The sequence below is a fragment of the Apus apus genome, chromosome 11 (genome assembly GCF_020740795.1).
Source record: "Apus apus isolate bApuApu2 chromosome 11, bApuApu2.pri.cur, whole genome shotgun sequence".
In the NCBI taxonomy this organism is placed as follows: Eukaryota; Metazoa; Chordata; class Aves; order Apodiformes; family Apodidae; genus Apus; species Apus apus.
Window position 1 is genome coordinate 10,095,914 of NC_067292.1, and position 12,664 is coordinate 10,108,577.

Genomic DNA, 12,664 nt, shown 5'->3' on the forward strand with positions numbered 1-12,664 from the left:
GCCTCTCCCCTGACACATCCATGTCCGAAAGCCTGCGGAGAGGAGCACCCTGTGGGGCTGGCAGTTCGTGCCGCCGCCGCCCCGGAGCCCTTCCCGCCTGTCGCGAGCGGGTACCGGCCGCTTCCCGCCCTTCCCGCCCTTCCCGCTCCCCGGGCGGGCCGGGAGCTGCCCCGCCCCGCCGGCCCGGCCCTCACGTGACAGGCGAAGTCCGGCGAGGCAACATGGCCGCGGCGGCGGGGTAAGCATCGCGCCCCGCGCTGCGCGCCCTCCCGGCTCCCCCTCCTGGCTCCCCCTCCTCTCCCCGCGGCGCGGCGGCGGCCCTGGTCCGTGAGGAGGCCTTGCTGAGAGGCCCGGGTTGGGCCAGAGTTGCCGGGGAGCGGCCGGTGCCCCGAGCCGGCTGGGGAGGGCCAGGGCCGGGCCTGACAGGGCGGCCGTGCAGCCTGCCGGGGAGCCCAGGCCGCCGGAGCTGGAGCAGGGGGCTCCCTGACAGGAAAGCGGGTTTTGCGTGGGGCGGCGAGAGCTGCGGGGGGTCCCGCGGGCGGCCCGCCTGCTGGGGTGGCTCGGCAGGGCCTCCCCTGAGCCCCGGGTCTGCCTTTCAGTCGGTTTGGGAAATCATGCTGTGGAGCACTCAGCACAAGGTCTCTCCCGAGTTTAATAGCTAAATTCAGCTATTTCTTCCAGTGCTGTAAAAAGGTGCCATAAAAAATGTATCGGGGGGGGGAAACTTTTCATAGTTGTCAAAAAGTGGTGGTGCTGGAGCTTGGTCCAGACTCTGTAGTCTCTGGGTGGAGGTTGGTCCCCTGGGAGGTCCTCTCCTGCCCCTGGTGTCACCCAGCGCTGCAGGGGTGCTCCCTGTCAGGAACACTGCTGCCAGGCTGGGCTGGGTCGCTGGGACATCGAGTGGGGCCAGGACTGCAAGTTGTTGAGTTATTTACAAGGAGCACAGAGTTTACCATGAAGAAAATGTTCAGTTTATGGCTTAAACTTAGGCTCTCTGGAAACATAAAACTTCTGAAATAACATTGAAAATCGATGGTTCCAGGCAAAAGAAAAATGTCCTTTAAAGAAACAGATGTAGTTTAATGTTTCTAGCTACGTTTCACTTCCAGTATAATAAAATAAAAGAGCTCTTGTGTGGGCTTGGGCCTAAGTGATCATAAACATTGTGTGTGACAGCCAGCAGGGAAAGTGACAGCTGCTGTGGGAGGCCTTTACCAGACTGAGCAATGGCTGAATTCTGGTAGGGAGACTAGAGAAAATGGAGCAGCTGAGCTTCACTTGTCCTGTCCTGGTCTTGCAAGTAGCTGTGTCTGACACTGACTAATTCGTGTTTGCAGAAGCTTGCACAGCTTCAGAGGGGTGTGCACCACAAGGCAGTGCTTGCATGAAATACACTTCATTATCAAATGTGTAACTCTAGATGAGAGTTTTGAGTTTGTGGCTGGAGGTGCCAGAGCCCTTGTGCTAATTGGTGAAACAGACCTTGAAGGACCAGCCAGTGTATTGTACGAACTAAATTCTGATGTTTGTGTGTTTTGTGTGATGTAAACTGAGATATTAGAGGTCATGGACTAACATTGAAAGCTTGTAATTCCCTCTCTAGAAAAAACTTTGTGGTAGTATTGTTATGTGGCAAGTAACAGTTCTATGCTGATTATGCTGTAATTGCCTGTGTATTTGCGGGGTTGATACACATATAAGATAGTTATATAAATCTACCTGCTCGACTCACTACAGGTGTTGAAACCACTACTTCTTATATTTGAAACAGAAAAAAATGCTAAGTAGCAGGTGTGGTACAGACAGCACTATGTATTCACAGGGGCTGGTAACACTTGGGCTGGGAGAAAAGGCCAGGCCAGTCATAACCTACTTACCTGCCTTGTATTTCTTAGTAACTGAGCAACGGTCACAGCAGACTGATGGTTACATAGCCAGTCCCGTGTGCAGACTTCCCTTGTGCTCTTGAGTACTGTGATAGTTCTCTTCCCAAGTCACGATTTGCAACAGAATGCCAAGTGAACAGCCATATTGTTTTTTGTCGGAGTTAAATTTGTCTGTCACTGTTAGTCTCTGAAGAGCGATCTCTGCCTGAGTTGTGGAAAGCTTGTGTTGGGCTCATTCCCATGGAGTCACCCAACCTCTGCAGGCAAAGTGGCACCTGTGGGTGTCTTGCCGTGTTGTTTGTCCATCCATGAGGGTGCTGTTGGTTTGGTTTCTGAGTGCTTGCAGGAGGGCAGAGAGAGCAAAGGCTGGAGAGGAAACAAACTCGTCTGAGTTGAGTCGTCTCTGAAACCTAGCTGGTTTTCTCCACAGAATTTTGCATGTGAAAGTAGGTCTGTTGCCTGGCAAGCTTGTACAGTCCAAGCCATGAATTAGTATAGGAGTGCTCAGCAGAGAACCTGAGGAGCAGAACAGTATTTGCAACAGCACTCGGCCCATTCCTCCTGTGCCTTGCAGCGGGGTCCAGCCTGCTGGGCTGCTGTGACTCTTAACAGCAGCCTTAAAAGAGAGAACAAGACCATGCCTGAGAAAAAAAAGTGCAAGTCTAAAAACTGTACAGGGCCACGTTCTGCTGTTGAGGAATATTGTGGCATCAGAGTCAAGAAGTGAAAGTGGGATCTGTAACATAAAGAGGACTCAGTTTTGCCAAGGGCTTGGTTAATATGTGCAAAACCATGGTCATTTTGCACCAGGGTGTGTTTCAACTCAAGCATTAAGACCCCATGAAAGGCACTCTTAAAGTGGTATAGTGAGACTGTCAGTAGGAATTGCTGCCTGACATTGTTATTTCTCCTTGAGTCTTTTTTTGGTTATCAAAGGTTTTAAGTGCAATAAAAATATTAATAATAAACTTAATGGAGATGAAAATGTGCAGTTGTACCTTTGTATCAGCTTCCTATGATCTCCAGGGTGTAGGAGTAGGCCTGGAGAAGGAAGGAGGTCAGAGTCCTTTTTTTTAAATCACAGCAGAAAAAAAACAGCTTGTGAAGAGGGTAAAATTACAACAAAAGTGACTGTTTTTCTCTTTTTTGAAGCAAAACATAAAACAAGTGCTATGACCTCTGCCTCTTTTTGGTGTTTTTCTTTGTATCAGAAGATGCAAGGATCTGAGAGCAATCTATAGCATAAGAGTATCTGATGATGTTCTTCTCTCTTCCCTTTCATCCTTGCAATAGGTGAGCGTATGATTTACAGGCCGCTGCATGGAGTTACTCCAGGGGGTGATCTTGCTTGGATAACAGCGTTTTCAACCTCTTGTGCATTGCTGAGCCACAGCTTTGTACCTGAAAAGCCTTGCCCATGTTTAGTCTGAGGTTTGATATCTGATTTAAAGCTTTCAGTAGCTTTTGGTAGGGTTGTATGAACTTGCTTTGTTCTTCCCACAGGCAGGGGTACCCCAAAACAAAAGCTTATGCTGTACTTCCACACTGCTGATGTGCTGTAGTAGGTAGTCTGCAGCCCTTGTAACGACCATCTGCCATGCTGTGGGGTGTTGGGTGTGTGTGGGAAGTAATATAATTAAACACATTTGGGTTTTGTGCACCATCATCGGAACTCCTAGGCAGGTAGTTTGAAAATTGGATTAGCAAGAGCAGTCTTTCACTTTTTGAAATTACTTGCTGTTACATCAAGTAGTTATAAACAAGTAAAAGAAAATATTTTACTAGCTCTTTATGCTGTGTCTGCAGTAAGAAATTACAGGGTTTACATTTCTGATGCTGTTAAAGTCTTTCAGGAGGTTACTTTAGGCAGCTGTAAATCAAAGGTTACCTTTCAGATTGCCTGTGAAAACTATATAATAATTAAGATGTGGAACTCTGCTTCTCTGAGCTTATGTCCCTTGATGATTCATTTCTTGTCATCTTAACATGGTAACAATTTAACTGCACCTTTCTGTCATCTCCTCTAGAAGCATATCAATAGAAAATGACCATCCAGCCAGTCAGTCTTCAATGAGCTGAAAGAAGCTGAAGTGGAGGGGCAAACTGGACTGAAATTATAGGGTTTTATTGACAATACAGTGTTCATCTGTAATACTGAAGCTCTAAAGCACAGCTTTGCTATATTAAACATTAAAAGAATTGGAATACTCTTAGATTCTTCTCTACTGATCTGATTTTAAAAAGAAATAATAATCCTACAACAAGGTACTGTGCTTCTTCTGGTAGAGCTCCAAAAAGTGCAGGTATGGACCTGTAACAAATGTGAACGAATCAGCAATATATTACTCTAGTACTTTAAACACCTTAAATTACTTAATAAGCAGTTTATTTAAGAGAGAGCTCTTTACTGTGCTCTCCCAGTTGTGGCTCTGCTGAGTACAACATTTCAGAAACTTTCTGCACTGTCTCAGCATGTTTGTGCTGCCTTAGGGGCAGGTGGTGATGTATAGCAGGAGGTCATGGGCACCTGGAACGTGCTTCTGTGGCCACGTATGTGGGTTCAGTCACTTACTGAAGCTGTTTGCCATAATAAACATACATACATAGAAAAGAAATTTGCAGGTACAGTGTGAGTATGGGAAATGCTGTTGTCGAGTGCCTGCTATCAGTCATATTTTTCCCTCCAGTCCCTGTTTCAGCTGCTGAACATTTTCCAGAAGGATTTGCTGAAGTTTGTCAGACTGAATGTAACCTTTCACTTCTTTTTTCAGTAACTCAGGGTTAGTGGTTGGACTTGAAGATCTTTTCCAACCTAAGTGATTCTATGAACTCAGAACTCATTTTCATCTCTCCTGTTTTGCCTTTGCTCGGCTGACCTCAGCTGTTGTTGCTTTCTGTGTGTACTTTTTATGTTGCTTTACCTAAAAGGCTGTAAGGACTAGCATGTTGTGGGCCACAGTTACAGCCAGCCCTGTCTCCTCTTGCCATCTTTTTCCTTTGGTTCTTGTTTGAGCAATGCTTTCATGCAGCATCTCTTTTCCTTGAGTGGTGAACATCTTATTTGTAGAGTTCTGACTGTTTGTAGAGTTCTCTTCTGTTCGAGCCTTAAGTAAAAAAAGCAGTGTGCATCATGCTAACCACTGTCTTTGTTTTCCATTAATTGTCAATTTAAAACATCTTTTCTAGACCCTCATTTTGGCTGGGGAATGAGACCTTGAAAGTGCCTGTAGCACTCTTTGCCTTGAATAGAAAACGGCTGTGTGATCGCTTGAGACAGAACAAGGATGTCCAGAAGAATTCGGTTGTTTTGCTGCAGGGCGGGGAAGAAACCCAGAGATACTGTACTGATACTGGTATCGTGTTTCGCCAGGTAAGAGCTGAATCAAAACTTCAAATCAAATTAAGAAACTCTCTATAACTGCATGAATTTTTAAATGATTTTTCATTATTTTCCCTTTATCACTCCTGTGTGCATCGCCTTCCTTCACTTCAATAACTTGGCTTCTTTCTAACATTGCCTCTTCACCTCAGAGTTACTCTCTCTTTCAGTGCTTTAGCATGCAGGTCCATTATCTGGTTTAAACGGCCTAAACCTGTTCAAGGCTCTACTGTCTGTTAGTGTTTAAGTAACATTAAAGACAGAAATGAAACATTTAGTTTTTTCAGTCTTGTCTGTGACTCAAAATAACCTTCTTTCTGCAGTGAAATGTGTTACAGTGGACCTAAACTGAATTAATTCATAGAAAAGTATTTTTCAAGCTTTTATAAATAGTATATTCCACAAAATAGGATGTATTTTAGAATTTAAAACTTGTCTTCTCAAATTAGACTCTTACTTAAGTACCCATGTGTTCCTCTGTCACAAATAGGACTTAATGACTTGTTAATGTCATGCCAAATGCATTCTTAGTCTTTGGGGAAGCTGGCATAACAGAATTCTAATTATATATACTCCAAACTTCATATGACTGCTATATTATTTTTTTTAATGAATTTTATTGAGCTGTTGTACAGTTAGGAAAAACAAACCAAATTCTAATCTAGATAGCATATATCTTAATATAGTAGTTATTTATCTGTTCTGCCTTTCAGGGTATCAGAGCATATGTCTGTCCTTACCAAAATTCATCTCTGTATTGTTAGGTGTTTTGTTGTTTGTTTGCTTGTTCTTAAAATAACTCTTGGCTAAAGGCTGTTTCAAATGTAGCTACTTCCTGGGGCAGGTGGGGTCTTCACTTCAGAACTCTGCCATCAAAACCCAGTGAATCTGCAATCTACTTTTGCCATGTCTCATGTGACATGATTGTTTCTTCCTGATACTACATTCCCTAATTCTAAATTTGAAGAATGCATTTTATTGTGTAGTGTACGTTTATAGTGCTTAGTTAACCTGTTCATTTCTTATGGTAGATTATTAATCTCTGACCCCTTCCAGTTGCCGGGAGAGGGATTTGTATTATTGTAACCTAAAAATTATCAGTCTGAAAAGCTTTAGACCTAAACCACTCTCCCCCTCCAAAAGCAGGAGAGATCTCTTCAGATACGTGGAAGTAGAAATTAGTAGGTACCATAGGGTATTTTTAGAGCTGGTAGAAGTGAGGGTTTTCTTTTAAGAATGTATTTTGTCTTAACCTAGGAATCTTACTTTCACTGGACTTTTGGAGTAACTGAAGCAGGCTGCTTTGGAGCAGTAGATGTTGATACTGGAAGATCCATGCTTTTTGTTCCACAACTCCCTGAAAGCTATGCGGTTTGGATGGGAAAGTAAGATCTGTCTTTTAACTGTGTTCCCATGTATCTGAATACTTCCCATAACGTAACTGTAGAGCTGGAATGCTACCTCATTTTAATTGGATTCCATCAAATCATTCAATGTGAATTGTAGTGATATGTACATACAATGATACAGAATGTGATTGATTGGTATTGATCATATGATATAAAAGGATCCACCAAAATATGGTAGAGACTACCTTTAGAATTTGAGCACATGGAACTCATGGCAGCCATGAAAGGAAGATGAGCCGTTAAGAAAAGTACTAGTTTTGTGTTAAGACAGAACAAGTTAAATAGTAAAGCAGGGTTTTTCAAATTGCTTTACCCAGTTGCAGCTGCCTTAGCTAATGAAGCTTTTTGAATGGCATAAGGTACTTTAGCCACTTTGATACTTTCTTTTATATGAACTGACAGAGTGGGGAATGTGATTATAATTCTGTTCTGTGAATATGCCATAAACCTCTCTCTCTCTTTATCCACACTGGTAGTAAATATTGCTTAGTGCCACAGCAGTGGAGGAATTGATTTATGTGTTCATTTCTTTTCTCAGTCTTAATTGTATTTATGCCCTCTAACAAACTGTAAATTTTTTTGTTGTCTACATTGTCTCGGAACATTGGATTACTTCTAATTTAATATTTTGAGCTCAGGTTGCTTAGCTTCTAATGGAAGCTATCACTTATATTTTAATGCTAATTTTGGGAAAAGGAAAACAGTTGCAACCAATCCTGTATGCTGAACTGTGCCAGACCATATGGTAGGGCATGGCTGCTGTCTTCTCAGGGAGTTTATATGAACATCACTGTCTTAGACCTGCCTGGAAACTGAAATTGTTTGTGATAGCAAAAAGATGTGAATACTGCTGTCTGAAATATTCCAGCTGAAAGCTGCACCTGTCTGGGAGGGTAGGTTCTGTTTAATCCCCACATATACGCTCCAGAGTCTGTTCCCTAGTGGTGCTTGTTCCCATTTATAGACAAAGCTTTTTCCTCCCCCTGAATTCTCTTCTGCTAGTTCAAATCAGCTGTTCCATACCCACGCTGATTGTAGCTAATCTGAACAGGTTTAAAAATATTATTGAAATCCACTGTCTCATTTTGCATTTTCAAACAAAATATTATGGTGCTTATAAGTGCTGGCCTTTTTGATTGGTTTGTGCAGCAATCATTATTGGTTCATTTAAAGAATTACAAAGTGGTTAAAAGTGGTTTATTGTCATTGTGTCTTCTTGCAGAGTATGACAAATGGTCTTTATCACAGCATCCTTGTTTTCTAAACTCTCCTCCTTACCCTTCCTGAATCCCTCTGTTTGAATCTTTATTTTCTCTTCTGTCAGACATGGTCATGTACTTTTTCTGCTTGTCAGAAGGAGGGTGGATGAATAACTCATTTGTGAGTCAGTAGCAGTTCTGCTTCATAAGTTGGTTGGCGGGGGGTACTGCACACTGCTAGGAATTGTGTTCCTTCCAAGAAGACTCAATTTTAAGACAAAATTAGCACTGAAAGAAAAACACAAATAAGTTTGCCTTCCATCAGTTGCGTTTACCTACTAGTTAGCCCTGGAACTCCTTGTTTCCTTGCATGTGGAAGGCACTATCTACCCTCTAAGAAACATTCATTTAACATTAGTGAAGAACAAAGCAATTCAATGCCTTGTACAATATTTGTGAGGTTGGTATTTTACAGCCTACAGCTGATCTAGTTCATAGCACAGGGTGCAGTTCCTTTGCCTGGTGTTTGTACTGCTTTCTATTTAAGACAGATTTGGGAATCTGTGAGTTTAGGCAAAAATGCATTAATTCTCTTAAAATTAATACAGAAAGCTCTTTACTGCTACTGTATTACTAAATGGATCGATGTACTGTTGTGATTTTAGTTCTGAAGGACACACATTTGAGTTTTTTCAAAACATAACTTAAATAATGTGGCAGCCAGAAGCCTTAACCTTTTTGCCTTGAAGTAATGCAGAAGTGGAGCTTCTTGGATTCCTCAAATAGCAGCCTTAGTTTGGCCAACACCAATCAAGTGTCTGAGAGCAGTGGAGATGAGCAGACTATTAGTTTACAAATGAGACCATGAGCACTGTAATTATTTTAGTCTCAGCAACTGCACTTGTTTTTATGAACAGTTTTGCATGCTATGGTGATGCCTGGGGACTCTGCAGAGCTGGTGAGCATGGAGATGATGAGTGCACCACCTTGGGCTGTGGTCTGCCAAGGACCCAGCACTACATAGTACTGTTATTGAGGGTGACTGCCACCTCTTTGAAAATGTTACTCATGTTGTAGGACTTCTTCCTAAATGTGTGCTCTAAAGATTTGTAAACAGCTGTAACCTTTCAAAAGTCCTCAAGCCAAAATAGCCTCGCACTTTTAAAAGGGAGGTCAGATTTAACTTATATCTGACATTCTCAAAAAACCCCACAAACTCTTAAGGTGGCAATCACAGAGTTCTTATGAGCATAACTGTAGGGACTGGTGGTACTACTTTAATATTGGGAAGAGATTACAACAACAGCTGTTCTGTTTTTAAATTATGAGTGTGAGCATTTCTCCAGATGTTAGTGGCTGGGAATATCTTCTTAACTGAGTGAATCTCTTTGTCTGTCTCTTCATCCTCTCCTCTGCCCCCTGCCCCTCCCAGTGTTTGTAAGGCAGAAACAGCAACTTTCATAGGATGGCTTTGAGGGTGCACTCCTGAAGTATTTTTCTAATATTACTTTTAGAGGAAGAGTTTAAGAACTAAATCTGGTACTACAAGACTGCAAAGGCTTTAGAAATGTAACTGTGTTTTAAATGTCCCTCTTTTTCAGCATGGTCTTACTGGTTGAGTTTATGCTGAAAAGCTATTAGCAATCTTTTCAACTCCTAGAAAGCAGTAAGTTGGTGTGACTGCATGTCTTGCACAGACACTTCAATTTGACTAATTAATGCTGCACCTGCCATTTACCTCCTTAATTATAAATGACAGAACTAGTCAGTGTGCTGATTAAAGATATTTTATAAAGTAAAACATACTGTACAGCAGCTGCTTTATGTGGAGAGGATGCCAGAATAACTTAATTGCCTTGCCACGTATAGTGTGTTTTTAATGGAAAACAAAAATATTTAACACTTTCATGCTCTCACTTTAGAAATACATATTAAATGGGCAGAGCAATATTTACATGCAATTTCCTGTGTTTTTTTTGAAGCCCTGCAGGCTGATTGGTAAGTGTAACAACATTAATCTAACTTTGCAGCCAGCGTAAGCAACATTTTTCCATTAATTTGATTTGGAAGCTCTCTATACTTGGAAAGTTGAACCTTGATGTGGTAGCTTGGAGCTGTAATAAAGCACAATGAAACGCTTTACAAATGTTAATAATTTCTCATTGACCTAATGAGGAAGCTTTTTAAATGTTGCCATCATTTTCTAAGTAGGTTACAACTAAAATCAACCATTGGTTTTTGTGTTCAAACTTGACTGATTTCAGCAAAGCTGAAGTCTTACTGCTTTTTGGGAAGAAGTGCAGAAGTAGGTGGTTGGGGTTTTGTTTGTTTCCTTTTTTTCTCAAAACAATTTTGAGCTTTTCAGGCTATTTAGGCTTTTATCCTGTTTTTTCCCTCCAAACTGTATGTGACCATGAAAATTAGAAGCCAATAAATAGGTTTCTTGACCTCTTTTTCTTAATATGGTTTGGTCAATTTTGGTGACATTTGTATTTTGAATATTAAGTTGTGTACAGCAGGGTATGTTCATCTGACTGTGTGCTGGTGGCTGAAACTGGTCCATTAATTAGCTCTAGACTTGGTTACAAGAAGGCAAGGTCTATGATAAGCCCATTCTATGCAAACTGAAATTGGAGACAACTCTTTGGAAAGGCAGTGGATGCTGTATGTGGATGCTGTAGGGAACAAACTCTAAGTTATCTTAATTCTGCTCTTGATACAGATTTTGCAGAAATGAAAGACACTTTCTAGGTTGTTTTTCTTTTGTTGTGGTGCATACAGGTCCTCTTCTCTGCAGTATGCTCTGGGGGTGTGTATTTACGTAGTATACTGTGATCTGAGGGATCTGCCTTATCATCCCCTCATATTTCTTCTTGTAATTTTTTTCTCTAAAATGAAATATGTGTAGTGTTCTCTTTTTCCATGTCTATCAGTTTGATCTCTTCCTGCCATTTGTCCCTCCCCTGTTTAAAAAAGAATAAATACAAAAATCACTTTGGGTCAGCTTATTGCTGGTTTGTTCCAACTGGCAATTTCAATTTTTATTTGCAAAGCTTGTTACCACACTTGCAAATGACATTGGCAGATCTCATGAACTTAATCCTGCTTCTGTTTCTGAATAGCATGCAAGTTAATTTCAGTCTTTGTAGCATCCCGCTAATCAAGACTTGCAGTCCGTTGCTGTTTGTTCAGTGTGGTGGTTGAAGCGTTTCCCAGCCCTGGAAAAGCTATTTATTTATTTTTTTTTTTATGCTTTAGGCTTTTCATTTTTTTATTCTGACTAGTTATTGTGTTTCAGGTCACAACGTAGTATTCCTGTCCAAGCCAATTTGAGTTGATTTTGGAGAATAACAGTCTTAAGAGAGATTTTTATCAAATATTTTGCTATTCTTCAGATAGCACATCTGTTGCTTTACCCTTCATCCGAACCTTTCAAAACTATGCAATATAAAGCTGGTTCCTTTTGATTGATGAGACTTACTTGTGCAATTCCCCATACTGCTTATTTTCTAGTTCTCTCCATAGTACAGTGATTTTCATTTCTTGTCTCCCGTTCATTTATTGTGGTATTTCTCTATGGATAAAAATTACTTTTACAGAATAATTAGTGTCTGGATAGCTCCTGCCACTTTACCGATGATTGTTTTTCTCTGAAAGTGCTGCTCAAATGCTCTGACTTCTCAAATGATCAGTTTAGTCACTGTTCCAGTATTCTAATTGTCCACAAGCCTTGCTGGTCCAGGATTAATGTGTATTGTTTCTACGGCTTTAACTTCAGTAATGATTTTTATAAATCTTTGCTTTCTAGCTGCTTAAGTTTAATTGTATTTCTTGTTGATAATGTTTTAAACAATAATAGTAATTTATATCAGTCCATTGATTTGCAATCTCTACTAGCATGCACCTTTAGCTAGATACTCAAGTTGGTGATTTAGTAAGTATTAAAGTGCTTCTTCCTCTCCTCTTTTTGATTTGGGTGTATTGGGAAATAAACCCAGCACTAAGTCAAGCTTCTTTTTCTTTATGCCCAATGAGTTGTTGTGGCAAGTTCCTTTAATTTTTTTGTGTTCAGTTTTTTTTACAAGTTGTAAGATGGGGGAATAGAGTCACCCCCTTCTGAAAGCTGTTCAGGTCATCTTAATGCTTCTGTACGCGTGAGTACTGCTTTCTTTCATGCTATTACTGGTTAATATTGGAGCTGTGGGACATGCTGCACACATTCCAGAGCTTGCTATAGTGCTTTTATGTGTTGGACATAAAATACTGCCCATTTCCCCCCCAATACAGAGGTCCTTCCAAAGTAAAAGCAGAACATCTGCTATTGACAGATTCAGTAGGTAGCTTTCTCAGTTGAGAAGCATGAATTGAGAACAGTGTTTGAGTGGAACACTGTTATTATGTAGTGACCTAGAAATCATACTTTCTCTCTTAACCATTTTAATTATTTTTATGCTCTTTTTATGGGAAGACTACTTTCTAATGAGTATTTGTCAGCAGTCTTACACTGCAAGAATACTTTCAGAGATTTCAGTGTATAAACATTTCCTTTGTTACAGTTTTTTTTCTGTACTAGTATAGAGCTCCTCTCTCCAAGGAATAATTTTATTTGCAGAAAGAAATAAAAGTTATGAATTGCAAGTTTTCTGGGGTTTTTTTGGTTGCTATTGATAGAGTCTTTTAAATGTCTAATTGAGACACTGGCTCTTGAGGTAGAATTTATAGAAACCCTGAGGAACTTTCCAACTTTTGGGAATACTTGTGGGAATAGCTTAGCAGGAGCAGTAAAACCAC

The 12,664-nt window shown here is 40.9% G+C and overlaps 1 protein-coding gene across 2 annotated transcripts in view; it reads left to right on the forward strand.

The window, feature by feature from the left end:
* Positions 1-206: 206 nt before the first annotated feature.
* Positions 207-12,664, forward strand: part of PEPD (peptidase D) — a 131,534-nt gene continuing 119,076 nt past the window's right edge. The window contains exons 1-3 of one of the 2 annotated variants that reach the window (XM_051629547.1): positions 207-238; positions 5,073-5,256; positions 6,523-6,650. In XM_051629547.1, coding sequence (XP_051485507.1) covers positions 222-238; positions 5,073-5,256; positions 6,523-6,650 — 329 coding nt within the window. In that variant the 5' untranslated portion in view covers positions 207-221. Of the gene's footprint in view, positions 239-3,288; positions 3,318-5,072; positions 5,257-6,522; positions 6,651-12,664 lie in introns of those variants that run through there. The other variant, XM_051629548.1, reaches the window with a different exon arrangement.